We start from the raw sequence: 19,213 nt of genomic DNA on the forward strand, positions 1-19,213 counted from the left end.
GAAGAGAATCGTTCTACGTGACAGAAGTGCAATTCTTCCGCAAATTGCTGCAGATTTCAGTGCTGTGTCAACAACAAGTCTCAGCCTGCGAACCACTCAGCGAAACATCATCGAAATGGGCTTTCGGATCCGAAGGCGCACTTGTGTACCCTTGATGACTCCACGACACGAAGCTTTACGCCTCGCCTGAGTCCGTCGACACCAGCATTGAACTATTGATGACTGGAAACATGTTGCCTGATCGGGCGAGTCTCGTTTCAAATTCTGACGAGCGGATGGACGTGCACGGGTATGGAGACCACCTCATGAAACCATGGACCTTGCATATCAGCAGGGGACTGTTCAAGTTGGTGGAGCTCTGTAATGGTGTGGGGCGTGCGCAGTTGGAGTGACATGGTACCCCTGATACGTCTAGATACGACTCTGACAGGTGACACGAACATAAGCATCCTGTTTGATCACCTGCATCCGTTTATGTCCACTGTGCATTCGGACGCACTTGTGCAATTCCAGCAGAACAATGCGACACTCTTCACGTCCAGAACTGCTACAGAGTGTCTCCAGGAACACTCTTCCGAGTTTAAACACTTCCTCTGCCCACCAAACTCCCCAGACATTTACATTATTGAGCATATCTCGGGTGCCTTGCAATGTGCTATGCTCAGTTTGCAGAATTCCTCATATATTCTAAACCTTAATAACTATATGAGTGAATGACTTATACATATATATCACAATATTCAGACGCCATTTTATGTTTTTTACTTGTTCCTTGTGTAGTATTTTTTGAATTTCTTGACAGGGTTGTTACTCGAGAACTGAGACCAGGAGGGAACGCTGCCAACAACTGCGCCGTTCTTGGTGAGTTGGGTGTTCAATGCGACTTGTTTGGAACGCTCAACACTAATTCACGATCAGGAAGGTATGTCCAAGATAGTTTTCTCATCAGTGTTTATAGCACCTACATCAGCAGTCTCGTCATTCTTATATGTAACTTCGTTGTTGTCGTTGGGAACATTAACATATAAAATCTCGTCAAATAAATAACCTAATGAAAAACCATGACAATGATAAAATATCAGGATATCTTAAAATGATTAAATACACAGTAATGTATTCAAAAATGTCTGAAGAGCTACGATTTGAATATTTTCAAAATTAGATGTTAGAGCCAGACTTAAGTTACTTGCTGTTTGTTCCATTTTATCACCTTTTACACGATTTCTGAAGAGATAACAAAATTTAATAAGCGTTTGACTCTTACTGCCTTTAAGAAAACAGAGGAAATATACTCATACAAGCCATAGGCTGCCTTTTCATTTCCAAATTGGGTGCACTTTTTCAAGCTATGAGGTTCTGTTGTTTTTACTGCAAATCCCTCATACTGGCGATTCATCTCGTTAGTCGGGGAAACAGTGTGTCCAAGAGCGAGTCGTTATGATTCACCCAGAGTAAGAATGAGCAATGCCTCAGTAGCTGGAATGAACTACGCTGCGGCCAAATAATAAATGTTACTGATTGCAGATTGTTGTGTCTCACATCCAGTTATTGCTGTCTCCCATGACGGTTAGATCCGTGCCTGAACAGCGAGGGCACTCACTGTGTGTAGAGAGAATGCACACTATGGTATTATGTGCATTTTGAAATTCGCCTTGTCTCTTACACCCGCCTTCCCATTTTGTCAAATAGCACATGATCTGATACGAAGTGTAACGTCACTTTGTTGTCACTGTAAGTGAAGGAGGATATTCGAAATATACGGGATCTGTCTTTCCGCTATAATCGTACAGCGAATAGGTCATAATACAGTGAGGGAGTCAACACAACACAGATGAGGGATATCCTGCTTGAGCGCACCTCATCTACACCAGTGTCTTCAAAATTACATGTATCTCTGGATCTTCGGAACAGTACAGGCGAAAAAGTCACTGAGCAGCCAGTAATTTCCTCATTTGTGTGCTTATTTACGATGCTACAGAATAAGGATAATGCACTCATCAATTCAAAGGTTAGTTTCAACACTACAGTGCGGTACTAGGCTTGATCCTTTGCGTTTTTCCCATCTCCTGAGTTACGCAGCCAGTGATAAGACATAGTTCTAATATGGAGAATCACAGTGGAGCTCTTGTATGGAGGTACGTAAATAAAATACGGGTTCACGTGGTCCACATTAAAATCTACCCGTCATGGTGATTCCTTGGGGGTCTCACAAAGACAAAAACTTGTTTGAGTGAGGTCTTGAAATCACACTTAACTTGCAAACAGCACTTAAAAGCAAACTGGATTTCGGTTGGGTTTTTACGACGTAAAGTTTCGACCTTAATGTACGACATTTGATCTTCAAAGGACGCAGTATCTGAGATGTATGCAGGCTCCTTGTACACAGCGCGTTACTTGAAAACAGATGCTGCTATGGATGAAACAAAAAATTTCTTTCTTTGTAAAGCCTCCAACTTTAGTTTCCTGATGTAATTTCCACCATTTTTATGCCACCCATCTTCTTCTTTCAGTCTGGATTTGAGCGAGGGAGTAACGAGGAATGTACGAGCCCTAATTTTTTGGAGCACCGTGATTTTTACCGGCAGGGCTCAAATGGCTCTAAGCATTATGGGACTTAACATCTGAGGTCATCAGTCCCCTACCGACAGGACCTTGAACTGAGATCTCCGTTCGACAGAGAAGCTAGAATAATTTTTGATGGCGGAAATGCAAAGGATCTGGAATTATTCAACCTTACACTTACCCAAATTTCCTCATTCATGTATGCATCTGTGACTTCTTCTGCATTGAAGAATGTCCCGACAGACAATAGCTTGAGCCTAAATATTTATTTGGCATACAGCTTTTACTGTCGGAAATCTCAGAAGAGATGCTCGGCTCGCCTTCGATGCAGCTCTTTTACCTAAAATGAAAATGAGAAACGACAGGAAACCATTTTCAAGCTTGCGGACGGATAGATTCACACCACCTTGCCTCCCGAATTCAGGGATTGCTAGTTAAGAGGCTCAACACGCAAAGCTACCCCAGGCCGGTGTAGAATTTGGAAAAATTGGTTGTTGTACATTGTTTTAAAATAAAATAAAATGCATCACAACAAACGACTAAATTCTGACATCGCATGTTTTTCCTTTAATTATGTATGTTTACTCATTTGATAGTGCACGAATGCATTAATATTTTAAGATTTAATTGCGCATGGGACTGCTGGCTTCAGTTACAAGAGCGTAAATAGTTTTTGGACGAAGAGAGGAAGAGAGAGATGCAGGCATAGTCGGCTAGGACGAAGTCAAGCAGCCTGCTGAAATAACTTTTTCGAAACGAATGAATTATAGAATGTGCTGTCGTTATACACCCCTTCCACTCTCCTTGTGAAATACTGCAAATCCAAAGCTCTACGAACCTCCAAGTATCGACTCCAGTGCTAGCATTAAACTGCTGTTGATAGGTACAAGGTGACAATTATCGAACTATTAGAAAAAAAAAGAAAATTTAAATTAGTTACAAACTACGGCGTGCCCACACTTTATTCAACATCTAAACGTCTCTAAAGATTCGGATTTAGGCTATGACATGTTAGATATGCCTGCCGTCGAGGGCGATGATGTGGCGCAGACGAATAGCGACATTTTGCATGACCCGATGAAGTGTCGGAACATCGATGCTGTCGGTGACCTGAATTGCTGTTTTCAGCTCAGCAGTCGTTTTGAGGTTAGTGCTGTACACCTTGTCTTTAAAAAAGCCCCACAAAAAGGATTGGCATGTGTTCAGATCCGGAGAATATGACGGCCGATCGAGGCCCATGCCAGTGGCCTCTGGGTACCCCAGAGCCAGAATGCGGTCCCCAAACTGCTCCTCCAGGACGTCAAACATTCTCCTGCTTCGATGAGGTCGAACTCCGTCTTGCACGAACCACATCTTCTCGCAATCAGTGTCGCTTTGGATAATGGGGATGAAATTATCTTCCAAAACCTTCACGTACGTTGGTAATCACCGTGCCATCAAGGAGTATCGCACCGATTATTCCGTGACTGGACACTGCACACCACACAATCACCCGTTTAGGGTGAAGAGATTTATCGATCGCGAAATGCTGATTCTCAGACCCTCAAATGCACCAATTGTACTCACTGAAGAATCTATTCAAATGAAAGTGGGCTTCGCCGCTAAACCAAAACATACTAATTCCCATCATGGCTTCGTGCCAACCACGAAGTTTGAACGTCCTAGCGCACGCCGTTCAAATGTGACGATTTTATTTCGTATAGTTCAATAATTTTCACCCTGTAATTAGACTGTTATAGTAATGCGTACGTATTTTTAACTTACCATAACACTGGCGGACAGATCAACATTGGTTTTCCTTTTCTTTCTTGTTACAAACTTATCCACAAATAGAAACTATGACAGCAGTACACAGCACAAATGCAATAAATGGCAGCACATACATTAAATTCAAATACAAGTAATAATTGAACACATTAACTAAACAACAACTGAGCTCAAGCAAGATCAACAGTTGGGTTTGGATAAAGTAGGGATGGGCGATAACCGACAGTGTTACGGGTGTATAGATAGTTTAAATCAGTCGTAGACCTTGCTGACTATCGATAGCGCGTATCACTTTTCCGTCGTATGACTGAAAATCAAAACATCGTTCATTGTCATTACGTGGCAGCTAGGTCGTGTGTACAGAAACTCTGTAACATTAAATTCGAAAACGCAAACTTGTTGACCATATCCAAAACGCAAATTAAATTTGTGCTTTGCAGTAATTCGTTATTACAAGTAAACTTGTACACTGAAAAGCCAAAGAAACTGCTACACCTGCCTCATACCGTGTAGGACCCCCCCCCCCCCTCCCTCCGCGAGCACGCAGAAGTGTCCAAACACGACGTGGCACGGACTCGACTAATGTCTGAAGTAGTGATGGAGGGAGCTGACACAATGAATCCTGCAGTCCTGTCCATAAATCCGTAAGAGTACGAGGGGGAGAAGATCTCTTGTAAACAGCACGTTACAAGGCATCCCAGTTACGCTAAAAAATGTTCATGTCTGGAGAGTTTGGTGGCCAGCGGAAGTGTCTAAACTCAGAACAGTGTTCCTGCAGCCATTCTGTAGCAATTGTGGACGTGCAGAATGTCGCACTGTCCTGCTGGAATTGCGCAAGTCCTTCGGAATGCACAATGGACATGAATGGATGCAAGTGATCAGACAGGATGCTTACGTACGTGTCACCTGTCAGAGCAGTATCTAGACGTATCAGGGGGTCCATATAACTCCAACTGCACACATCCCACACCATTATAGAGCTTTACCTGCTGACATGCAGGGTCCATGGACTCATAAGGTTGTCTCCATAAACCGTACACGTCCATCCGCTCTATACAATTTGAAACGAGACCCGTCCGACCAGGCAACATGTTTTCAGTCATCAACAGTTCTATGCTGGTGTTGACGGGCCCAGGCGAGGCGTAAAGCTTTGTGTCGTGCAGTCATCATGGGTACACGAGTGGGCCTTCAGCTCCGAAAGCCCATATCAATGATGTTTTGTTGAATGGTTCGCACGCATGCTGATGCTTTTTGATGGCCCAGCATTGAAATCTGCAGCAGTTTGTGAAAGAGTTGCACTTCTGTCATGTTGGCCGATTCTCTTCAGTCATCGTTGGTCATGTTCTTTCAGTATCTTTCTCCGGCCGCAGTGATGTCGGAGATTTGATGTTTTACCGGATTCCTGATATTCACGGTACATTCGTGAAATGGTCATGTGGGAAAATCCTCACTTCATCGTTATGTTTCTCATCTTGGCAGTTGTTTCTCATCTTGGCAGTTGTTTCTCAAATTGGCAGTTGTTCTTGATTGGAATTCAGGAATATTACTTCGTCTTCTTTGGTGAAGGAGTTTCGGAAAACCGTGTTTAAGAACTTTAGTGGCACTGTCATCAGTGACTTCACCGTTGTTATCGCGCAGTGAAGGTATTGATTGTGTCTTGCCACTCGTGTGCTTTATGTATGACCAGAATCTCTTTGGGTTTTCTGCCAGATTTCGAGACAGAATTTCGTTTTGGAAATTATTAAAGACATCTCGCATTGAAGTACGCGCCATATTTCGAACTTCTGTAAAACTTTGCCAATCTTGGGAATTTTGCGTTCTTTTAAATCTGGCATGCTTGTGTTGTTGCTTCTGCAACAACGATCTGACCCGTTTTGTGTACCATAGAGGATCAGTACCATCACTTATTAATTAATATATCTCTCAATTGATGTTGATACTAACTCTTTGGAAACATTCCACAACTTTTCTACACTTACATGATCAGATCGGAAGGAGTGAAGACTGTCTCTTAAAAAGGCGTTAAGAGCATTTTTATCAGCTTTTTTAAATAGATATACTTTGCGTTTCTTTTTGATGGTTGTAGGTGTTACGGTATTCAGCCTAGCAGCAACTGCCTTGTGGTCGCTAATCCCTGTATTCGTCACAACACTCAATATTTGTCCAGGATTATTTGTTGCTAAAAGGTCAAGTATACTTTCGCAACCATTTACATTTCGAGTGGGCTCATGAACTAATTGTTCAAAATAATTTTCTGAGAAAGCATTCAGTACAATTTCGGATGATGTTTTATGCCTGCCGCCGGCTTTAAAGTATAATTTTTCCAGCATATCGTGGGTAGATTGAAGTCACCACCGACTATAATTGTATGAGCGGGGTACTTATTTGAAATGAGACTCAAGTTTTCTTTGAACTGTTCAGCAACTATGTCTTCTGAGTCGAGGGATCGGTAAAACGATCCAATTAATAGTTTAGTCCGATTGTCAGGTATAATCTCTACCCATACTATTTCACATGAACTATCTACTTCAATTTCGCTACAAGGCATACTACCTCTGACAGCAATAAATACTCCACCACCAACTGTATTTAATCTATCCTTTCTGAACACTGTTAGATCGTTTGAAAAAATTTCGGGTGAGCTTATTTCCGGCTTTAGCCAGCTCTCTGTACCTACAACTATTTGGGCTTCAGTGCTTTCTATTTAGGGCTTGGAGCTCTGGTTCTTTCCCAACACAGCTACGACAATTTACAACTACAATACCAATCGTTTCTACAACTACCTTACTGTGTTTTACCTTCCCACTTACTGACGGACGCCCCTTCTATGGTTCCCTGAGACCCTCTAACCTAAAAAACCGCCTAGTCCCTTCCACACAGCCCCCGCTACCCGTGTAGCCGCCTCCTGTGTGTAGTGGACTCCTGACCTATTAAGCGGAACCCGGATGGCGCAAGTCAAGGAATCTGCAGCCTACACGGTCACAGAACCGCCTGAGCCTCTGATTCAGACCCTCCACTCGGCTCTGCACCAAAGGACCACAGTCGGTTGTATCGACGATGCTGCAGATGGTGAGCTCTGCCTTAATCTCGGAAGCAAGACTGGCAGTCTTTACCATTTCGTCTAGCCGCCCGAAATCAGACAGAATCTGCTCCGATCCAAAGCGACACACGTCATTGGTACCGACATGAGCCACCACCTGCAGTTGGCTGCATTTAACATTTTTTAAATGTTCGGATAATAAGTTTCCGTCTCTTTATCTAAGAATAGATGATGAATGCAGCTAGCCGCTATCTCTGTGTAATGTCTTGTCTGTATAGACTTGTATCTGTTGCCTTTAAGATCCCTTCACCTTCACACATAAATCTATACAGTAAAGTAAGGCCCTCCCCGTTCTTGGCTGATCCGTGATAAGACAGGCGAAAAATTAGACCAATGGAGGATTATTAGTATTATCTCTATTTTCATTCGCTCTCTCTCTTTCTCTCCTTTATCTATGTACAGTTTTTAATACAATATTTCATTACGTGAAATCAGCCAAATAGGATCTTTGGTGGAATCCTTCGTCTTGGTAATCAGGGGCTGGCTTGCTGTAAGAGATCTTTACATTTATTATTACTGTTAAACACTGCAGTCAGTCGGGAGAATCAATCGTTTGGACAATTTGTTCCTTTTACGAAAGATTGCGAATTCCAGATGTGTACGAAGCCTTTTTGGGCGATTTACCACAGACTCAGTGATTGCAGGTTCTCTTCGACACAGCTGAAACTTCCCCACTAATTACAGGGCCAACGTGATCATCAAATGATTCAGAAAAAATTCATTCGTTCATTCACTCCAGAACAAAAAAGTCACAAACCTTATTTATGGAGAAAATTGTGTAGTAAATCCATCTCCATTAAATATCCAGATCTCCGGTGATTCCACGCCTTAATTATTTTCCTTTTACAGTCTCTTTCTCCTCAAATAAACCGCTAGCGGCACAAATGTTACTTGGCTCGCTTTAGCGAGAAGAAAAGCAGAATATGTATCTCTCAGAAACACGTCAATCCCTCAATAGATAATCCACAAGCTGTCCTCGTTACCACTCTAACAACCATGGAGAATGCATATATGCATCTCTGTTATTTCAAAGAATAAACGCACTAGAAAATACTTTGGCGTCGTCGAGCTGTCGCCGCATATATTACGAGAAAATCAGATCAGATAACTTTTCCAAAGTGAATGAATGTGGATGGTTTGGTTTAAAATGATTAATTGGTGCGTGGTAGAGGGTATTTTCTGTGGGGACATTACATGCACCCTGTACTCTTCATGGCATCCGGAAGCACCCTTTTCACATCCGGAATGACTCCCTCCGGAATGCACACAGAGTGCACACTGGCTTCCTTTCCCTCCTTGGCAGCCATGTTCCTGAGGGGCCCCATTACGCGCCTAACGTTGGAGCTCCCAACTACCAGCAAACCCACCCTTTGTAAATGCCCAGACCTTGCGGGCCAAGAAGCTTCCTCTGGAACTGCATCCGGCTCAGAGACATCGTCAGTCACAGATAACGCCCGAAACCTGTTCGTCAAACGAACCGGGGAGGCCCTACGATCAGCCCCACGGAAAGTTTTTCGCTGCCTGCCAGACTTTGGAATGATCTCCCACTCGACCACGGGTGAGGGGTCAACCTCAGTGCAGGCAGTACCCGGGGAACGATCGGAGGACACGTGGGACGTGCTCGACGTCCCTCGCATCCTCGCGTCCGATACCCCACACAGTGACGCCCCTTGGCAGCAGCCTCAACCTGTGTGGCGGAAGCCAACGCAGCGTGAAGCTATGAGCGAAGGGTCGCCAGCTCAGCTCGCATCTGTACACAACAATCACAGTTCCTATCCATTACTGCACTCCTCCTGTTTGAAGCTCGTAAAAATATGTAACAAGCGAATGGTGTACTCGCCTTAGTAGTAGCAGGAACTAGCGGTGCTCTCTCGCTGACGGTCTAACTGACACTGAGCTGTTCTAACCAAACAAACAAAAGCCTGCACGATACGAGAGTCGATACAACGGTCGATAGCAACGGCGGTACTGTACACTACACTGTTATTGAAATAAAAGGTTGTGCCTAGAAAGCACTCGAACACGCAAGAAATTACAAAAATAAACTAGTAACTACACAGATAACTGAAAATAAGTCGCTCCTGTTTGAAGCTCGTAAAAATATGTAAAAAGCGAACGGTGTACTCGCCTTATTAGTAGCAGGAACTAGCGATCCGCTCTCTCTGACGGTCTAAGTGACAGTTTATTCTTGTATTTACCCAGACATGTTTCGACACCTATGTGTCATCTTCTGTGGCTCAAATTTTTATTTCTTAAAATTAGATTGCTACATGAACTGCATTATTCCACACACTTTTTTTTTTTTTACAGTGTGTCATGTGCAAAATTTTTTCGTCCTGTTGGTGTGTCGATCAACAGCTATTCAGTGCACTGTTCCCACACAGTTTTTCACACAACATTCGATCACTAATTCACCTCAGATGCACTTACACAAAATGTGGCGAAACAAGATCTGAGCAGACAATTCTGACTCCACTTCAGGAAAATGGAGTCAGAAGTGTCTTCTCAGATCACGTTTCACCACATTTTGTGTAAGTGCATGTGAGATGAATTAGTGATCGAAAGTTGTGTGAAAAACTGTGTGGAAACAGTTGTAAGTAGGCTGTTTAGGTTCTTATATTGGTAACGCCGCCGCCACGTAGCGCTCTCTGTATGAAAATCACTGGCTGTGCTGTGTGCAGTCTGTGGCTAGTTTGCATTGTTGTCTGCCTTTGTAGTGTTGGGCAACTGGACGTGAACAGCGCGTAGCGTTGCGCAGTTGGAGGTGAACCGCCAGCAGTGGTGGATGTGGGGAGAGAGATGGCGGAGATTTGAAATTTGTAAGACTGGATGGCATGAACTGATATATATATTATGATTATTGAGATAAATACATTGTTTGTTCTCTATTAAAATCTTTCATTTGCTAACTATGCCTATCAGTAGTTAGTGCCTTCAATAGTTTGAATCTTTTATTTAGCTGGCAGTAGTGGCGCTCGCTGTATTGCAGTAGTTCGAGTAACGAAGATTTTTGGTGAGGTAAGTGATTTGTGAAAGGTACAGGTTAATGTTAGTCAGGGCCATTCCTTTGTAGGGATTTCTGAAAGTCAGTTTGCGTTGTGCTAAAAAAATATTGTGTGTCAGTTTAAGCACAGTCTCGTATACAATTTATCAAAAGGGGACGTTTCATATGGCGACCCTGTCAGGATTCGAACCTGGAATCTTCCATTCCATAGATCTTTCGTCTTATTTCAACCTTTGCTTCCACCAAAAAAATCCTATCCAAACATGCTTACTGTATTTTTCTCGTATAACCTCTCAGTGCATTTCTTCAAATTCATCGCAACTCATTCTCTTATAGGCTACCCCCTCTTAAGCTAACTTAAATCTACTGAGCTCAGATGCTAAACTAAGGGACGAGGCAATGCAGTAGCACAAAACAATTAACACGAACAGCAATGACAAAAAAATTCAAATTGGCAAAGTAAGCAACAATATTACAACTAATATAAGGCAATGAGCAGCAAACAAGAAAAATAAATCAGTAGTAAACTGGCTTAGCAGAGTAACACAAAGTCAAATTCAGTAACACTATGCCTGGCAAACAGCAGTAACTTATACCTAAACATGACATAGCTCAAGCGGAAAAAATATTACAGTAAAAACAACAGTGCAGATAAGGGAAATGTATATTCACATCTTAATGTCTATGTAATTAAAGTGGTGCACCGCAAGAAGTTATTCTACAAAAAAAAAATTACCAAGCAGTTGAAAAGAAAATTATGTATGCAAGTCCTGTGAAGGGAAATGTCTTTTTGTGCTCCTTCGTTTTTTTTTAAGTTATTGTTTACTGGATCTGTAGGCATAAAATATCTATATTAGTACATTCATAAAATTTTATTTTAAACAATGCTGCAGTGCAGCTAGAAACTAGATATTAAAGAAAATGATAGACATAAAAATATTTCTCGTCATTTCATTAGGCATTGCAGTAAATATCATAAATTAAGAGCTCCACAGTGTTATCATGTTTTCAAGTTTGAGGGTGTCGTATTTACGATGCTTTCTACAAAGGAATGTCAACAGCGAGGATAATGGCCTCCCTTTTTTTTTTACCTGTGCCTCTGGAAAGGCACACCCTAATGGCTTTTTCTCCAGGCGTCTGACACAGCTGGGTGCCCACGACGCATTACGTGCAGGTGGTCACTTAACTTTCTTACGGAAATATTTACGACAGCAGTTTCTGCTACAGTGACAGTCGCATATAAAAATATTTCACAGGTCAAGAATTTGCGTTACAAAGCTGTAGTAACAAAATCCTATTGATATAACAGTGTCCAAAAATTTTCGTCGGCATTGTAATACGAATACGCATTTACATACATTTCATAACTCTTAAAGTACGATTCTTGGTTTCCAACATCCTTTTTCACAAACCAGAGTCCCTAAACACTACTCATTATTCCTTACCTTATTCGTCGACACTTCTTCAATATTTCATCATAACAGATACATAGCATAATCAAATAACTCATATAGCATCAGCTTATTGAAAGTAGGCTGTTTAGGTTCTTATATTGGTAACGCCGCCGCCACGTAGCGCTCTCTGTATGAAAATCACTGGCTGTGCTGTGTGCAGTCTGTGGCTAGTTTGCATTGTTGTCTGCCATTGTAGTGTTGGGCAGCTGGACGTGAACAGCGCGTAGCGTTGCGCAGTTGGAGGTGAGCCGCCAGCAGTGGTGGATGTGGGGAGAGAGATGGCGGAGATTTGAAATTTGTAAGACTGGATGGCATGAACTGATATATATATATATATTATGATTATTGAGGTAAATACATTGTTTGTTCTCTATTAAAATCTTTCATTTGCTAACTATGCCTATCAGTAGTTAGTGCCTTCAATAGTTCGAATCTTTTATTTAGCTGGCAGTAGTGGCGCTCGCTGTATTGCAGTAGTTCTAGTAACGAAGTTTTTTTGGTGAGGTAAGTGATTTGTGAAAGGTACAGGTTAATGTTAGTCAGGGCCATTCCTTTGTAGGGATTTCTGAAAGTCAGATTGCGTTGTGCTAAAAAAATATTGTGTGTCAGTTTAAGCACAGTCTCGTATACAATTTATCAAAAGGGGACGTTTCACATTGCACTGAATAGCTGTTGATCGAGACACTAACCTGACACGCAACAGGACGAAAAAATTTTGCACATAACATGATGTAAAAAAAAGACGAAAAAGAGCACAAAAAAGGGGTGTGTAATAATGCAGTTCATGTAGCAATGTAATTTTAAGAAACAAAAATTTGACCCACAAAGATGACACATAGGTGTCGAAACGTGTCTGGGTAAATAAAAAATAAACAAATTGTGTTTGCATAGGGCGAATTTTCAAAACAATCCAATTTTAAATCGCAAACACGGAAGAACATCAAGAAGAGCTTCAAGCCATAGTAAAATAAGAATAAACAACAATTACTACAAAGCTTTGTTCATCAGGATATAGCAGACAAGCAGCGTTAATACACTAATCGGCTCGCTGACGGACGACGTAGTTGGATGGCATCGACAAAACGCTCTCGAAGCCAACAAAGGCGGCTTCCGGCGTAATAAAGTTACGTACGTGGTCACACAATTCAGTTTGAATACAAACTCAGTCTGATTCAACATGTGAAAACTAAAGAGCTCCCACAGCATGAACTCGCGAGATTTTTTCGTGATTTTGCAGAGAAGATCTTCAGCACTGACGGGGAAATATTATTTTGTAAACTATGTGCAGTTAACATTAGTGTAGAAGAGCGCTTAAATTTGCAACAACGCTGTATGAGCGCCAAACATGGCAGAAATACGAATAGCAGTGCTGAAAATGACAGAAGAAAAACGCTATTATCTGAGCAAACAGGTCCACTTTCAATCATGCAATCGCACGTGAAGGACTTGTGTGACGTGATGAGGTCTTGCAACATCCCATTGGATACACTGAAAAATCCACGCTTAAGACTTCTCCTGGAGAAGTACACAACACACCCAGTTCCAGATGAACCTACGTTCAGAAAGAACTGGTTGTCCGTGTTCTACGAGTAGTAGCTCAACAAAATACGAAGTAGTGTTGCTGACCAAAATGTCTGGGCGTCTATAGATGAAACCACCGACGTGGGTGGGCGCTATGTTGCAAACGTTGTTGTTGGTGTTCTAAAAGTTGACGGGCCTGGAGAAATGGTCCTCCTAACGGGTGAAGCTCTCAGGCATTTTGTCTGACAAATCTATGAAGCTACTGTGGCCGATTGGTATGAACAGAGACAGCTTTTTGCTACTAGTAACAGATGGTGCTTTGTGCATGGCTAGTGCAGCCATGGGGCTTCAGGTTCTCTACCACAGCATTGTATACGTCACTTGCCTTGCCCATGCGTTATACCGAGCTGCAGAAAAGGAGCAGCCAAATTATTCTGATTTAGACAAATTAATCACCCGTGGCGAGAAAATCTATATGAAAGCTCTACTACAGGTGCAGTAATTATCGGAATTTCACTGCCCCTCCCGGTGAGCTTGTTCTTACACGATGGGGTTCTTGGCTTAGGCTCCTGGGTATTACTACACCAAGATACAAAACTGTGAAAGAGGTATTTACAAATACCTTGTCTGGATACTTGGCACACATCAACGCCAACTTTTCACTGGTATCAAAAGCCACTACGCGAATGGATGCTGCTGATACTCCACTGTGTAACACCCTGGGTATTGTGCAACATGTGCAGAGTGAGTTCGATCGAGCTCGTGGTCATGTGGCTGAGAAAGTGGACAACAAATTGTGAAGTATTCTTTAGCGGAATCCAGGATATTCTGCAATGTGTAAAATTAGTGGTAGTCTTTCTGGGAATGCCACAACATTTGAAGACAATGAATCAAAACTGGCCTGCAGTTACCTTTCCGCCTTCAAATACACTCCTTTGGCGTCCTTTGATGTGCAGAGCAGAGTAAAACATGAAAATGCAAATTATGATCCACTGAAGCTCTGCAGAAACTGAGTACTGGCAGGACTTTTCACTTTTTATAATACTTTAAACAAGTGTTAACATCACAGTTCGAGCGCTTGGCGTCGACTTTCGCAATGTGCTGAATACATGCCCTTGTTACAGTTCACCTAGGTACTGAGGTGCTTTCAACACCCACTTTATGACGTCGTTTTGCTGAGTCGGTCACAAGAGTCGTGCACTTCGCCAGGCAGAACCGTGGCGTAACATATTAATGCTCTACTAGCGCTTAGCCTGTTCGTTGGCGACATTGAAGGGCCTATCAGCCTTCGTTGCGTAATCCAAAGCTGGTAAACAGAACGAGTGGTGTTCTCTCCATGGCCTTAAAGCGAATACTCTATACGCTCACGTGTCAAGCCGATTTTATTTGTAACACCACGCTCATTAGCTACGACAAGCAAAATGAGAGTAGTAATAATTGTGGATACCTTGAGACTGGTTCATTAGTTACTCGTATATTATGGCACAGGCGCTGACACAATCTTAATTAAGTAGATTTTGTTTCCTTGATGTGAACTGTTTATCCAAGAACCTGTAATTACTTTTTTCTCTTTTTATTACAGTTTTGTCACAGAGCAACTGGAGTCATATGGTGTCAACCTGAAACAATGCGAGATTGTAGAAGGCAAAGAACTACCGATGTCGACGTGTATAATTAATAAGAGGAATGGATCGCGAACGATACTGCACCACAGTGGCGATTGGCCTTGGGTTTCCTATGAGGCTTTTCTTAAAATAGATTTGTCGCAGTATACGTGGATTCACCTGGAGGTATCGTAAACTGGGAGACATAACATAAAATGCATTGTGTAAAGTTCATTAAGCGAAACTGAATGATTACAGACATTCCCTATGTTACTTCTTTCTGTTTTCAATTTCCTGTTTTTTGTTTTCAATTTTTGGTGGAGGCAAGAAACTTCGACCAGCTGAAGAAAATGGTAAAAAGGATTCATGCATGGAATTCTGAAGAGCGAAGACGTATCCCGATGTCACTGGAAATCGAGCATTATCATGACCATTGTCTGGAAATGGTACCCACGGCAGATCTTGTTATGGTCAGCAAGGATTTCGCGAGGGCGCTCGGATATAAGTCAATGTCTGACACACTGGATGGACTTCATGGATACCTCAAACCTGGGTAACCTCCGTTATTCTAACAGATTTGTATGGTATTTTAATTTTCACTACGAAATTTTTACGCGCACATTGTTTTAATGTGTTACATGTTCTTTGATGATTAGTTATGGGCCTCTGTATCACTCGCACTCTGGAAAAAAGGGTCGAGGCTTTTTTCTTTAATTCGATACATTATACAGGTATGGAAAACTACATATTAAACTGCAGCATTCGTTTTCGTCTTGATATAGGTGGTTTAGAAGTAGCGACTTTGAGAAGTAGTCAAAACGTACTTGGTCCCGGTTTCGATCACAACAGCTGCATAATTTCTGTATAAAACTCGTCAACAATGGCGGCCAAATACTCCCGGTATGAGGAGTCACCGTCGTTCAGCCAACGGTCATGTCAAAATGGGCAGAGGAACGGACACTTTCATGGCAGTCTCTTGCATTTGGGAACTGGCTCTAAAAGACAGAAGAATCAGGAATGATTAACAGCAAGAACATGCAGTAGGCAATGGAAACGGCTGCATTAAAGAAAGATAACGTGTATCCAAAGGAGATATGGCATGTAGTTGAAAAAGTGTGGCGATGATCTATTCATTAGCAAATTCCAAATAGTCTGGACGGGCAGCCAAGGAGAAGGTAACGCTCGGAAAGAGTCTGAATAGCCAACGAAAGATTAGGATTTTGCAAATCGGGCTGTGGAATGTCATATGTTTGGAGGTGATAGAGAAGCTAGCAAGTCTGAAAAGGGAAACGCGAAGGCTCAATCTAGATGTTATAGGAGTCAGTGAATTGAAATGGAAAGGAAGTAAAGATTTCATGTCAGGCGAATATATGGTAAAAACAGTAGCAGCAGAAAATGGTACATCAGAAGTAGGCTTAGTTATTAGTAGGATGGCAGGGAGAATGACTTAGTCAAAGCATCTCAGTAATAGAGTTGTTTTCATCTGAATCAACAGTAAACCAACGCCAAATGCAGTAGTTGAGGTGCATGTGCCGATGCCACAATTGGAAGATGATGAGACACAAAAAGCATACGAACACAGTGATCGGATAATTCAATATATAAAGGGGGACGGTAAACCTAATAATTATGGGAGACTGGTATACGGTAGCAGGGAAAGCATAGAAAACAGTGCTATGTGAGAAAGGCTAATTGATTACTAAACAAATTTCAGCTAGTAATAGACAATACACTGTTCTAAAATTACAAAAGGAGAAGGTGTACTTGGAAAAGGCCCAGACACACAGAAAGATTCCAGATGAATAATGTCAGGTTTAGACAGAGATTCGACGTCAGATATTCGATTCTAAGGCGTATATAGGAGCAGATTTAAACTCGGGTCACAATTTCGTAATGATGAAGAGCAAACAGAAGTTTAAAAGAATTGTTCAGAAGAGTCCGTGTGGAAAGAAGTAGGTTACAGAAGAACAGAGGAATGTTGACATGTATTCCAAGTTCTCTAAGGGTACGATAATTAATATCGAAACAGATAATACTGTTGAAGGGAACTGGCAGCTCTAAAAAGGGCAACCACAGAGACTGGACAGACAAACATAGGTACAAGGGAAGTGAAACCTTGGGTACGGAAGAAAGATTTCAATTGATCAACGAAAGAAGTGAGTACAAAAACGTCCACAGAAAACCGGAATTACGGAAATATAAATCACTTAGGAACGAAATAAATAGGAAGTGCAGGAAAGAAAAAGTGAAATGGCACCATGAAAATATGAAGAAGTAGAAAAAGAAGTGGTCATCGGAAGGACTGATGCATCATATCTAAATGTGAAATCAAAAGCAGGGGCAGCAACATTAAGTGTGCAATTGGAATTCGCTGTTTAACGCAGAGATGAGAGCGGGTAGGTGGAAGAAGTGCACTGAAGGCCTCTATGAAGGGGATGAACTGTCTGATGGCGTAATAGACGAAGAAATGGGAGTTCATATAGAAGACTTAGGGGATTCTGTATTAGAGTCAGAGTTTAAAAGACCCTTAGAAGACTTACGATCAAATAAGTCAGATGGAATAGATAACATGAAGTGTAAATGATTTAGATAACACACCAGACCCCTTAGCAGCAATTAATTCTGAGCGAATAGAAGGTGTCATGACGGGTACAGGGATTAGTGACCAACAAGTTCGTTCTAGCGCGAAGGAATACCGTAACATCCAAATCCAGCAAAAAGAAACGCAAAATACACTCCTGGAAATTGAAATAAGAACACCGTGAATTCTTTGTCCCAGGAAGGGGAAACTTTATTGACACATTCCTGGGGTCAGATACATCACATGATCACACTGACAGAACCACAGGCACATAGACACAGGCAACAGAGCATGCACAATGTCGGCACTAGTACAGTGTATATCCACCTTTCGCAGCAATGCAGGCTGCTATTCTCCTATGGAGACGATCGTAGAGATGCTGGATGTAGTCCTGTGGAACGGCTTGCCATGCCATTTCCACCTGGCGCCTCAGTTGGACCAGCGTTCGTGCTGGACGTGCAGACCGCGTGAGACGACGCTTCATCCAGTCCCAAACATGCTCAATGGGGGACAGATCCGGAGATCTTGCTGGCCAGGGTAGTTGACTTACACCTTCTAGAGCACGTTGGGTGGCACGGGATACATGCGGACGTGCATTGTCCTGTTGGAACAGCAAGTTCCCTTGCCGGTCTAGGAATGGTAGAACGATGGGTTCGATGACGGTTTGGATGTACCGTGCACTATTCAGTGTCCCCTCGACGATCACCAGTGGTGTACGGCCAGTGTAGGAGATCGCTCCCCACACCGATGCCGGGTGTTGGCCCTGTGTGCCTCGGTCGTATGCAGTCCTGATTATGGCGCTCACCTGCACGGCGCCAAACACGCATACGACCATCATGGGCACCAAGGCAGAAGCGACTGTCATCGCTGAAGACGACACGTCTCCATTCGTCCCTCCATTCACGCCTGTCGCGACACCACTGGAGGCGGGCTGCACGATGTTGGGGCGTGAGCGGAAGACGGCCTAACGGTGTGCGGGACCGTAGCCCAGCTTCATGGAGACGGTTGCGAATGGTCCTCGCCGATACCCCAGGAGCAACAGTGTCCCTATTTTGCTGGGAAGTGGCGGTGCGGTCCCCTACGGCACTGCGTAGGATCCTACGGTCTTGGCGTGCATCCGTGCGTCGCTGCGGTCCGGTCCCAGGTCGACGGGCACGTGCACCTTCCGCCGACCACTGGCGACAACATCGATGTACTGTGGAGACCTCACGCCCCACGTGTTGAGCAATTCGGCGGTACGTCCACCCGGCCTCCCGCATGCCCACTATACGCCCTCGCTCAAAGTCTGTCAACTGCACATACGGTTCACGTCCACGCTGTCGCGGCATGCTACCAGTGTTAAAGACTGCGATGGAGCTCCGTATGCCACGGCAAACTGGCTGACACTGACGGCGGCGGTGCACAAATGCTGCGCAGCTAGCGCCATTCGACGGCCAACACCGCGGTTCCTGGTGTGTCCGCTGTGCCGTGCGTGTGATCATTGCTTGTACAACCCTCTCGCAGTGTCCGGAGCAAGTATGGTGGGTCTGACACACCGGTGTCAATGTGTTCTTTTTTCCATTTCCAGGAGTGTATGTCCATTTCAAAAAGGTAGATAACAGTTTACTTGACCACTTTCTA

General features: G+C 43.0%; 1 protein-coding gene across 1 annotated transcript in view; it reads left to right on the plus strand.

Annotated features, from left to right (window-relative positions):
- Window positions 1-19,213, plus strand: part of LOC126176961 (ketohexokinase-like) — a 47,850-nt gene that overhangs the window by 11,841 nt on the left and 16,796 nt on the right. Inside the window, exons 2-4 of the mRNA XM_049924170.1 lie at window positions 803-922; window positions 14,991-15,198; window positions 15,336-15,565. Coding sequence (XP_049780127.1) covers window positions 803-922; window positions 14,991-15,198; window positions 15,336-15,565 — 558 coding nt within the window. The remainder of the gene's footprint in view (window positions 1-802; window positions 923-14,990; window positions 15,199-15,335; window positions 15,566-19,213) is intronic.

Source organism: Schistocerca cancellata, chromosome 3, assembly GCF_023864275.1.
Source record: "Schistocerca cancellata isolate TAMUIC-IGC-003103 chromosome 3, iqSchCanc2.1, whole genome shotgun sequence".
Taxonomy (NCBI): Eukaryota; Metazoa; Arthropoda; class Insecta; order Orthoptera; family Acrididae; genus Schistocerca; species Schistocerca cancellata.